Raw genomic sequence first — 12,569 nt, 5'->3', positions numbered from 1 at the left:
GCAGTTTATTTAGGCCCGGGACACTCTGATGAGTAGCTGTTGCGCTTTATAAATAATTGATTGCTTCTCTGGCCAGACTATCTGCTATGGTTCTTTTATATCTCCCTTTTGTTGCTCTTTTGGGATTTCCTCCTCACAGGTCATGGGACGGGAGGTGCTGTGCAGCCACTTCACATGGGAGCCAGCCTCTTTCTGCCATCCTCACTTTTTCATGATTACTGGTAGAACCCCTACATTGCGAAAAGCATGGGGCTCTCTATCTGCTGTATTTTCAGTCATGTCTGTGCTTGACTGTAGTTACCTCAATATTTTTCCTGAGTATCGACAAAGGCACCTCCAAAATGAGTACCGAAATCTGTTGGTCTTATTTAGTGGTCCAGGCCGCAAGCCTAACCTTGTACAGCCTTCAAGGGCGCAGTAGCTTCCCAGACAGAGTTCTTAACCCATGTGAGTCTTTAGGGCTCCGGTGCTCCTCTTCTACTGAGGTTTGTCATGTGGGCCTTACAATGGATGGAAATAGGGCAGCATGTGTCTTAGGTACCTGAGCCCTGTCCTAGGCGCTCTTCTGTGAGTTGGAGGGCTGCAGAGGGGGCCCCCCTCCTCAAAGAATCAGCACTATGCTTTGTGTACCTGTTGAAATCCCTCATTGATCATTGTGACCCCAGATGCTCCTTCACGCATGTTTTTGTTTTGCGGCCCGAATGGCGCCAAGCTGAGGTCAGATTTAGGGTTCAGCTTAAGACACTAGTTCCTGGAGTGATGCCAGTCTCATCCTGGGATGCCTCATCAGTCCTTCTCCTATTGTAGGTCCCACAATGCTCGATTTATATCCTCTGTAGAAATCGGACAGGCGTAGGAGCACGAAATAGGCCTTAAACAGATGCCATCTTTTTTTTCCACGCCCCTGTTTAATAATAAAAAAAAACATTTGCTGATGCTACAGAATACAGGTCTTTCTTTAAAATCAAAAGGCAGAGTTTATTTTGTCTGACCAGTGTCAGCCTTGTTTTTAACAAATCAGAAAAGGTACTTTGAGTGCACTAGTTCTTCACCTTTATCTAGAGAGACGCATGAACAGTGTAAATGTGGGTACAAGTTCTTATGAATTGGGACAAGTCTTGACTCCGATGGGGAACCGCTTGTTCACTTACAGATAACTATACACATTGTAAAACGTAGGTCGCCATTTCTGAAAAAGACAGGCTTGTCTGTTTGGGCCATTTAAATCTTATTACAGAGCAGATCTTTTGTTCTAAAAATGGACCTATGCCCTTTTCGATCAAAATCAAGCGGTTGACTGATTGGCTAGCCAGATTGAAATTAAACTCCAACTATTAAGTTGACAAAGTTAATTACAAACCTGTTGGGAAAAACAGAATGGCTGACTGCATGCCGAGAATGCCACTGGTGAAAATTAGTGTTCTATTTGCCAGAGTGAAGCCGAGGAGTGTATCATTGCTATTACAGGTAGCTTAGTGGTAGGCAGAGAGAAGTCTGTAGTCAGTAGTCTGTAGTAGTAGTCAGAAGGCTGTAGTCAGACATTTTACAGAAGGTTGACCTAATGAGAAGAAACTGCTGTAAAGATACAGCAGTTCTAAAAGGTAGCAGCAACATTGTCTTGGCCAATGCATGATGGTGACAAATTAATTCCACACCCATGTTTCAGGATAATAATTTTAATTTTGGAGGTCCCACACACTGCCCATCTAGCAATAAATACCTCAAATCGCAAACTTGAAAATAGACTTTTAGTGACCAGGTCACAATGATGAAGTGGAAAAGTGAGTAAAGGAATGTGTGTGCTGCTATGCAAGTGACAAACTTTGAGTCACTGAGGTTGTGGGCAAGTGATCTGTTGTATGTCTATGGAAGGTATGTCAGAGAATAGGTGTGAATTCCTTAGCTCTGTTTCAAGTTAGACTTCATTAATTCAAGTTCTACCTCATTGTATTAATCATTTGTCAATGGAGGTAAAGTTAAATATGTATCTGAGTCCCCCACCTTTTTCTTTTAAGATGGTGTATGGAAGGCAAGGTATTCCAAAAGAGTGTTTTTTGGATAAATGTAGTGTCAAGCAGATAAGGACAGCACTGAACCATCCTCAAAGTAATGGCAAGGTTGAGCACTTAAAGAGCAGTTTAGTTGAGAGCATTCATCGTGCTGACAGAAGCAAGGTGGTCATACTGAAGGCTTCCGTGGAGTTGCTTTGATCACATATATCCACTCTGCAGGCAACAACGGTAAATCTCCCTATGAAATGCTGCTGGTAAGAAGCACAGCTTTTAAGTTATGTCCATTTTGGATGCGGAAAGCCATTAAAAATTGGAAAGTGCTAAATCTGTGTAGAAGGAAGCAAAATAAAGATCTGATTTTAGTAACCAAGTGAGCCTATGCAAGGATGGTCATAGGTTTCTTATGAGTGTTGAATATTGGGTGAGAATCAAGAATCTGCTGTTGGTAAGGAAGGGGTTGTCCAGATTTCTTGAGCCTGTTCAGGTGATCAAAGGCAGGTTTGCGAGGATAAGTGGTGGTTATTTGTGGAATATATCTAAAACTGCTTTGTTGAGTAAGGGTCTTGACATTGTGGAAAGTCAAGGGCAAGCGAATGAAGATGTGAAGGCGAAGAGGATGTTGGTGAACTCCACCAGTTCTTATTGAAAAGAATTAATCTCTCGAAAAAATGATGCTAGAATCTAGTGTAATACTCGGAGGATGCTATATGCTAGATTTAACTAGTGAAGAGTCCGGTCTGATTTGTTTATTGTTGTTTTATTTAGTTCATTTTTTTACTTTAACTTTAAGAAAACCATGAATCTGTTTCAATGTAATATTTTAATTGAGAAATGTTACTACTATATTTTGTTCATATTTTTCTTTCTTTTAACACTGACCGAAATGTTAATATTTCTTCAATATATTTGCTTCACTTTTCTTAATTCCACATACGACCCTGTCTTCACCAAAGTTTCAAAAATTCATAATCTATTCAAGAACTTAATCAAAAATGTTGTTCTTTAGAGTATGCGATTATGTAAAATATTGTTTTGCCCACACCCCTGTGTAGATCAAATCAACATCTACATATTCGAGAACAGTACTGTACAAATGTATATTTGTAACTAGTTTCCAATGGAATTTCTTCGCCTTAATGTGAAAGATTGATTTTCTGCAATGTTGTTTTTGTGTTTGTCAAATAAGGAAACATTTCCTAGCTTTCGTAATGGAAAATTTCACTTCCTATTAAGGACACGGAGGCGAGAATTGGGTTAATCTTTCTTCTTTATTTCGAACCGCAGTATTATTTAACAATCAAAACAATGACTTCATCGCCCATGAAGCCTGAGGAAAAAAAACATCAAGTCCGTAACTAATTCTCCTATCCAATCGGGCGCCTCCTGGCTTTATAGCTGTTGATGACCGTTGCTGCACTTCCTCTTTCTTCCTGTGACAAAGCCAACTGTGAAAGTTTCTCAATCCTTTTTCGAGGGCTCTGCACCTATGGACAGAAAAAGGAGTCATAATATCCTGTGTGCGGCGAGGTTGTCTTGCACAGCCTTACGGTAACACATAGAAACCAGGAAACGCTTTACTTACGTTTTAACGTATGTCTCAACATGGGAGGGTTCAGGTTTATCCTGAAGGCGGGCTAATTCTCTTCTCCATGTCCTTAATAGAATTGAAACTTTCCATTAGAATGAAAGTTTTCCTAGCTTTCCTATGTTCAGACACAGAGGCGAGGATTAGGTTAGTTCAAAGCTTATCCACCTCTAGGTTCACAATGGAGGAGACTGGTTCAAAGTAAAACCTCTTGAAGGTTGAATCTGTCGACCAGTCTGCTGCATTCAAAATGTCCTCCAAGCAAGCTCCTAGCACAAAGGCCTTCGATGCCATAGCGCCTCTTGCCGAATGCACTCCGAAGACCGACGTGTCAATCCCTGCCTCTAGCATCATCCAGCGTACCCATCTCGCAATGGTTGGGGATGAGATCGCTCGAAACTGTTTCCTCAAGGCAATGAGAAGTTGTCTCTCTCCATGTGGACATACATCCGCCGTCATGGCCTCAGAGGCCTTAATACATCTTACTACACAAAGTTTGGGTACTCCTGGGAAATCAGTGTGTGAAATCACTTGCAACTGACATTTGGTACGACTTGACATGTGGAAGGTGACACTGTCGGGGTGAAAGATCTTCCGGAGATATCAAGGGCCCTGACATTCGAAACTAGTCTACAGGACACCAAGCAGAGCAACATGGCCAGTTTGGACGATAGTTGCTTGCTCGACAAATACTTGTTACTAGGCCATTCGGATAGCAGATGCAAGACATTGTTGACATCCAAGAGAACTGAGTATCTCGGTTCTGGAGGAAGGGAAAGCCGGATGCCACGCAGCTTCTTCACCCACGGGTGATCTCCCAACGGGTGATCTGCTACGGCTGCATGACTGCCCGAGATTGCAGACAGGAAGGTATTAATTGTCCTGTACGCCAGGGCTTCCAAAGCCAAATGGGCCAGAAAGTTTAGTATGTGGCCAATGTCTGCCCCCACGGGATCCAGACTCTGCTGCAGACACCAATCCATCCAACGAGAATAGGCAGACCAGTATCGCTTGACTGTGCCACCTGCCCAGGCTGGAGAGGAGTTACATAGCGTTTCTCGAAAGTCCTGAGACCTTTTATCGAGTCCCCCAATCCTCCATGCCATGAGAGGCAGGGAGTTGCTCACTGTCAGAGGGTGCAGATTACCCACTGGATTGCTCAGGAGATGAGGGAATGGGTGTAGACGGATTGAAGAAGCAGAGTAAAGTTCCATCAGAACTGGAAACCATGCTCGCGCTCTCCAGACTGAGGTGATCACCACCAGTTCTGCCCTCTGCCGGCGGACTTGGGTCATCAACCGCATTATCATGCATAAAGGGGGGGGGGGGCAGGCATAACCCTGTTCCGGGGTCCAGTCCTGAAGGAATGCGCCTGTGGCCGTTGCCCCTGTCCTCCAGTTGAAGTGCCTGGGGAGCTGGTGGTCAAGGCGGGATTCAAACAGTTCAGGATCGGTGGGGTCCCTTCTCTATTGAAGGGCCTGAAACATCTGAGCAAATAGTCTCTATAAACCCAACTCCCGGAGCTGGCAAGTTTACCAGTCTGCCACCTGGTTGGACAGTCCTGGGAGATGTTCCACCTTCACCGAGAACTGATGTGACAGGCAATATTTCCACAACTCCTTGGCTAGGTCCACTAGGTTCTTGCAGCGAGTCCTGCCGCCTCGGACGGCCGCCACGTTGCTCATTTTGAGGAGGACATAGGACTGGGCTCTGTCCCTGGTCCAACATCGGTCTGCGAAGGAACCTGCCATCCGCTCTGGGCAGTTGATGTGGAGGGACCGCTCCGCGGCGGACCAACCTCCACCTGTGGTGATCTCGCCACAGCGTGTCCCGAGCCAGAACAGCTTGCATCTGACTCGATCACCAGGTCCAGTAGTGCTCCGAAGATAGCACAACTGTTCCTTGCCTCCACGTGGGATAGCCACCAATGGAGCTCCTCCTTTGCATCCTCGGACAGAGGGACCTGCTGGGCATAAGTTAAACCCCTGCGCAGATGACACGCCTAGTCTCTGAAGGGCCCGAAAATGAAGAGGACCTTGGAAAATAGACTGGATTGAGGCTGACAACAATCTGAGATATTTCGCAGAGAGGTCCGAGGCTTTCATAAAATCTAACGTATCTTGTGACAGATTTTTGCCATTTTCCTGTATTGGAGACTTTGGATCGCCGCCACAAAATTGCTCACAAACCCCAAGAAGGTGATCGAGTGAGAGGATAGAAGGCAGGACTTTGCCTGATTGGTCCCAAATCCCAAGGACTGGAGGAGGTTCACTGCAGACAGCAGCTGCTAGGACAAGACTTTGGGACACTGGTTCACGAACAACATGTCATCCAGATATTCGACAATCCTCACACCCTGTAATCGCCAACTTTCCCCAACCGGGTGCAAAATCTTGGTGGAACATCACTGTGCCGATGATATGCCAAAGGGCAGCGATATGAACTCGAAAGTTTGGCCCTGCCATAGAAACTGGCGGGAAAGACTGTGAGGCGGAAAGATGGGAACCGCAAGGTAAGCATCTTTGAGGTCCTAGCGGACCATCCAATCATTGGGGCGCTGAAGGTCGTGGAGCAGATGAATACCCTCCATCTTGAAGTGGCAGTAGACTAACCACTCATTGATCTCTCGGCTGTTTTTCACCGGCCATTGACCCCCGTCCTGCTTCTGCACCAGGGAGGGTTGGCTTAAAAAGCCTGTTGGACGAGGAAAAGCACTGCAGATCATCTGTTTGTCTAGGAGTTCCTACACCTGCTGCGGTATTAAGACTGATTCTCTGCCGGAAAAGCAGATTGGTGTCGGGAGGGGGATGGAAGTGGGGGGGATCTGAATAGGGGAGCCATAACACCCTACATGAAATCCCTGCACCGTTTGAAGCACCCAAACGTCGGTCGTGAGGGTCCGCCATTTGTCTAGATAATTGAGATACTCTGCCTCTCTGCCCCCCAAGCAACTTTCATGAGATAATAAAAGAACTCACCGTGGGAGGGGTCCGTGCGCTGACCTCTGCGACGGGACCGACCTCTGGTGTGATAGAAACCTCCAAAGCGAGAGGAATCCGGACACTGTCCTCTCTGTGACTGTTGGCCTTTGCTGGACTGTCTGTGAGGAGTGGCCAGCAGAGCGCCCCCTAACATGGCCCGCCCCACCGAAAACCCATGCATTGAAAATGCGTTTCACTGTGGACTGGGCGTTGTCCAAGGAGCTGAAAGTGGAGGCAAACTTACTCAGATACTTCACAAACGGGTCACCGAAGAGCCCTCCCTGACCACTTAACCTGCTTCTGAGGTGGCTAGCTCCCCTAGTTTGGGGTCCAGTTTGATGAGAAGCGATCTGCACAGTTGATTTCTAGGGTACCGGGCACTTTACCGTTGAGGGATGGGTGAGGGCATTCTGCTTTAAGGCGGGAGAGGACCTCCTGATCTAGGGGTTTCCATAACTGACTCTCCCCATACATGGCTACCTTTCTCACAAGGGACCCACTTTGACGAACGAGGGTGTAGGAGCTCGTACAGGTCCAGAAGGTCTGACTGGGCATCGCCGGGAGGGTCAGTGGCCTGGTGAGGGTCCGGGAGCAGGGAGGGAGAGGGGCGCCAGAACCTGTATGTATGGTAAGTATGGTGGTGGTCACCCATCAGGTAAGAGGGCTAATATGGTTGGTTTGGAACCCAAGGTCAAGATCCCTAGGTAGAGTCTACCACAAACCAGGGCGAGGGTGTGGGAGGGAGTTTTGGTTGTGGCAGAGAAACACCCCACACACGTAGACCTGTCCCCAGAGGTATTTAACCCGACCACTGCACATGCTCCTAAAATAGGCTAAAAAACGCTCCCATATGCTTGCACTGGTCTTCGAGGTTAAGTGGGGAAGTGAGGGACAAGACCCTGCCAATTATGGTGCACAATGGTCTGTGCGACCTCTCATACAGAACGCCCTTTAATTACATGGGCAGGAAATTGAATGAAGCCTGGGCCAGTCTGCTACACATTCAGGCTGAGGAAGCCTGTTATCTTGCCCCAGAGGGGTGTTCTGCTCCAAGCTAACCGGGTGAATCAACGCGGAACGACAGACGCGCTTCCCTTTGTTCTCAGACCCTTCTCTTTCGGGTAGCACGGGACGGAGGTTGTAGTGTTTATGCTGATCGCCAGGCAGTGCATCACTTATGGGACACAGGTCGGTTGGTAACGCTTCTTTATTAGTATCTCACACAACGGCTTACATGTATGTCCGTCCTGCTTCCTCCCTTGGTCATTCTGCCTTAGCTTCCTGTCCCTAAACAGGATGTGGTGTCCAGTGACCTGGTCACTGCCCTCATGACCCACAGTGTCCTAGTGTCCTCTTGTCAGGTCGCCCTATCTGTCGGGTCACGACAGAGGTCACGTCAGTTACGGTCATTGCCGAGCGCCTCCGTCCCGCACTAGTCCGAAAGAGAGCATCTGTGAGAACAAAGGGAGGCCAGCGGACCTCTGTGCACTCCCAACCCGGCACTGAGGAATCTACGAGGCTATGCAGGAGCAATCGAGCTTTCCTGCGGCCACGTCGGAGGAGTGAAAGCTCAGTAAAACGCACAACAAGCATTCAATTAAAGAATAATACATTACAAAGTCAGAAAAAAGCAAAAACAATCCCAAACCGCAGTACTGAGGGCAAGTGTTAACACTTCACTGACGCAGGCTGCAGCAGCGAAGAAAGAGGAAGTCCATCAGGGGCCATCGACAGTTATTAAATATGGCTGCTGTTTGAAAGAAAGAAGAACGACTAGCCGAATCCTCGCCTCTGTGTCGTCACATAGAATTCTTTTGGCCTTGTTCCTTTATGAATAAGAATGCAGCTTTCCATTGTTTCCGCTGTAGCGATTGTCTAGGCCAGTTAATGATTCATACAAGACTAACATTATTTGTGGAAAGGTAAAATTGGAGAACATGTGCATTCTTGCTATTGATACACTGATCAGAAAGTACATCTTGTCTGTTGCTTTGTATTTATAATTTTTTTTTTCTTTTTTGTTCGTGTGCAACAGAATATCATAATAATCAGTATGGCACACCCTATCGAATGGGTACGATATCGCTGGCAGTGCCTTGTATCCCATGAAAGTGGAAATAATGCTACCTTTGATGGGTGTTCCTCACCACCTGTGCTTGGTTATACCAATCAATCTTCTCGACCAACTGGCAAGCACCGAATAGTAATTCCATGCCTTGCACACTTCAAAGCGGAATATGAGAAGGTATCCAGAGCATACAAGAACAACCGAATTCGAACTACTAAGTACACTTTGCTGAATTTTATACCAAGGAATTTATTTGAACAGTTTCACAGGTAAATCAATTTCAATTGAGAATGCATACTTAACAGATGATTGGATCTTTGTGTATGAGTTGCATAGATGCTGGCTTCTTTAATTATTACATGTCAACATTTGGACTAGGTTTCAAAAAAGTTGTCATTTTGTATGTCCTATCATGACTTCAGAAGTAAGGCTCCTGTGCATCAGAATGGCTGCTTCTAAGCTTCACTGGAATGTTGTTAGTACCACTCCAGCCCAGAGCTGCTGTGGCAGAATCTCATTGCAACTTTAGCTATCCCCAAAGTGACATATGATATCACCTACATTCCCAGGCAATCAACTCCGATTCCAGCAGTTACATTCCTACCCAGTTAAGCCTTCCAAAATCCTACAAAACACAGCATACATATAATGGAATACACACTTGCCACCACCTAAAAGTTATAAACAACTGCTGGTTGTTAGTCCTCGCAAGCCCAGTCCAATTAAATTATCCACTCAACCTCACACAGTAAGGATGCCGATGCTGTGTCTTTTTGACAAAAGTATTTTAATTGTCATCTGTTGGACGCGTTTCGACTGCTCTGCAGGCTTGCTCACCTTGGTGAAACTAGGTCCTAACTATACCTACTTACTGGCTACTGGCCTTTGGTTGTGCACAGCGGAGGTTTGGCTTTAGAGCCCTGTCTGAAACCAGGCCCTACTGCCAACCTCATATACAGCTAACACCCATAAAAGCGGGTAGTCCCCGTAAAGGGAGGCAATCCCACCTTCACGGTGCCTTCAGCTGTGCGCAGTAGGGGGTTGGCCATAGGGTCTAGGGTGGGGACCCCATAACCCAGGGCCTTTTTTGTTAATTTCTTTAAGGGGAGGGGGCCTCGTGGGCCCCCTCCCCTTTTGCCTTTTCCCTCCCTGTACCTTGTAAGGCCCTAGGAACCTCATCCCCTTGGGAAGTTTGTTTTTTAATTTAAAGGGAGTGGGGTTGCTTGGCTCCCCTCCCCGAGCCTGTTTAGACCCTGGGCACACCATCCCTCAAGACCAATCTTTTTTAATAAAGGGGAAAGGGCGTACATCCCCCTGGGACACACCATAATCTTTTGAGGAAGGGAGCACGCTTCCTCCCTGGGCCAATTTCGGCCCCGGGGATCCCTTCCATTGGGGGCCTCAAACTTTTTTTTGTTTTACTTTATTTTGCAGTTTTCATAGAAACCAAGCAAGGCACAGAGTTCAATGGAATTACATAGGAGGCACATTTTGACAATGGCAGTTCGATACATTGTTTGTTGCATGATACGAGTGCACGGTCTTAACACAATACAGTAGACACAGTTCAAAAAGGGGAAGAAATACCTGGCAGGAAGCATAACCAGTTTACAGTCAAGGGCAATCCCATTAAGGTCTCCAGAAGACCAGTAGGCATCATCGGTAGGTGCAATATGTTACAGTAAGCCACCCAGGGTGGCCAGGGCCATAAGAATGAATATGATATCCCTCTCAGCCTATCCCCGCTGGTTCCTTACCCTGGCTTTGCTGCATAGGGGAGGGCTGCTGCTGTGTAGTTAAGAAGGTGCGGAGAGGGCCCCAAATGTCCCTGGGTCTGGAGGATACCGGAATAGTACTAGCATACATATCTGTGTGTTGTGCAAGTTGCCATACTCCGCATCCATCCCTCCTTCGTCAGTACTCTCCTACCACCCCAAGAGATCGCTACTTTTCTTTTGTCTAAGAGCAAAGAAATGGCCGCAAACCTACGGACCTTTTAAAGGGATTTGCACCACATACCCCAATAACGCAATCTCAGGTAGTGGCTCCAGCGGAATGTGAATCATTGTACTAAGGAGTTTATGAACTACCACCCAGAAATCGTGAACTCATGGGCAGCTCCAGGCTAAATGTGCGAAGTCCGCGTGGGGTGCTTGACAAAGCAGACACGTGTGCGGTCTGGAGTGGTCTATCCTGTGTGCTTTAGCGGGTGTAGCGTATAGCCTACGGAGGAATTTGAAGTGCAGTAACCTATGTTTGCTATTTAACGATACCGTTCCAGTGACCCTGCAGCATGCTAACCATTGCTTGTCTGTAATAGAGATGCTCCAATCCGCTTTACCAGGCGGAGCGGACCCTTGTGTCATCTAATGGTATCACATCTGAGCAGGCCTTATAGAGCTGTGATATAAGGTGCAGTTCCCTTTTGCTGTTTATTACCAATGTTAAGGGGGGAAAGGAGGGTGGCTCCAGTGGATAGTCCGGGAACTTGGCAAGTAGTGCTGCTCGCAGCCTGGCCATCACAAACCTGTCCGAAAGTGCGGGCATGTCTTCCAGGTCAAAGATATGACCAGCAGGAAAGATCTCCCATTGTGTGGAAGTTGAATTTGTCGCAAGTCTTTTGCACTAGTTTTTCGGAGGTAATGGGCAAAAAAGGAGCATTCGGTAGGGGAAGAGAGGGGGGATAGAGGGTGTTCATCTGTGTGATTTTACTTAGCTTCAGCTATGCCCAGCTGGTGGTGTAAACGGGCTGTATGACTTTGGGATCGTGGTGGACACCCGAGGCTAGAACCGAAGCTAATACATTAGCGAGAACAACATCTGATTCGGGGCGGAGATAGGTGATTCTAGTATCCGGATGATACCAGGCATGTGCAAAACTGGCTTGCGCGGTCAAATAATAGAAGTGCAAGTCAGGAACTCCATACCCTCCCCGATCGTAAGGAAGAGTCATCACTTTCCATTGTACCCTGGGTGTTCTGTTACCCCAAACCAATTTGATCAGCAAGGACCGTAGAGTACTGAAAAATTTTATGGTCTGGGGAATCGGAATATTCTGGAACAAATACAGAAATCTATGGAGAACTACCATTTTTATTATGGCTACGCGGCCCGCCATAGAGAGTGGAAGCTTAAGCCAGGAATCTATTTGTCTCTCTTGTTGGGAAATCACTACTTCGTACTTTCGGCGCACTATCTGCTCAGTGTCTCGGTGAATGTGAATTCCTAAATATTTCACTGAGTCAATGCACCATTGTAGTGGGTATTCCGAGGTCCACTGACTCATCCCTGCCGTGAGCGGGAAAATAACTGATTTACCCCAATTAATTTTGAGGCCAGAGAAGTTGCCAAATCGTAGGATCTCGCTAAGCAATGGGTCAAGATTGGTTTGGGGGTCATATACATACAAAATCGTGTCGTCAGCATACAGGGAGACTAATAGAGGGCCTGTCCGAAATACCAAACCCCTGTGAAGGGGCTTTTCCTGGAAGTGCCGAATCAGTGGGTCCATCGCCGGAATAAATAATAAGGGAGAAAGGAGACATCCCTGACGTGTTCCGCGTGGTAAATTAAAGGGTGCAGAGAGGGTTCCGTTTAAGTGCAGCCTGGCTACAGGGCGCGTGTAAAGCAAGGCCATGGTGGCTATAAAGCCTTGGGGCATACACATGCGCTGCATTATGGAAAGGAAGAAAGGCCATTCTAGGGAATCGAAAGCCTTCTCAGTGTCTAATAATATCGCCGCTGCAGGTGTGTCCGGATCTAATCTATGTAAGGTTCGAAGATTGAAGGCAGTGGATCGATGAGGAACGAATCCTGACTGGGCCGGGGAAATTATGGACTCTACTAATAGGGACAAGCGGCATGCCAAGGCTTTCAATAGAATTTTATAGTCTAAATTTAATAATGATAATGGTCTATAAGAG

The 12,569-nt window shown here is 46.8% G+C and overlaps 1 protein-coding gene across 1 annotated transcript in view; it reads left to right on the top strand.

Annotated features, from left to right (window-relative positions):
- ATP10D (ATPase phospholipid transporting 10D (putative)) overlaps positions 1-12,569 on the top strand; it is a 772,711-nt gene that overhangs the window by 165,855 nt on the left and 594,287 nt on the right. Inside the window, exon 2 of the mRNA XM_086962685.1 lies at positions 8,614-8,915. Within this exon, the coding sequence (XP_086818811.1) occupies positions 8,632-8,915 (284 nt within the window). The 5' untranslated portion in view covers positions 8,614-8,631. The remainder of the gene's footprint in view (positions 1-8,613; positions 8,916-12,569) is intronic.

The sequence above is a fragment of the Lissotriton vulgaris genome, chromosome 3_1, assembly GCF_964263255.1.
Source record: "Lissotriton vulgaris chromosome 3_1, aLisVul1.2, whole genome shotgun sequence".
Lineage (NCBI taxonomy): Eukaryota > Metazoa > Chordata > Amphibia > Caudata > Salamandridae > Lissotriton > Lissotriton vulgaris.
Note: the sequence above shows the minus strand (reverse complement) of the source record. Positions and strands in the feature narration are given on the sequence as shown.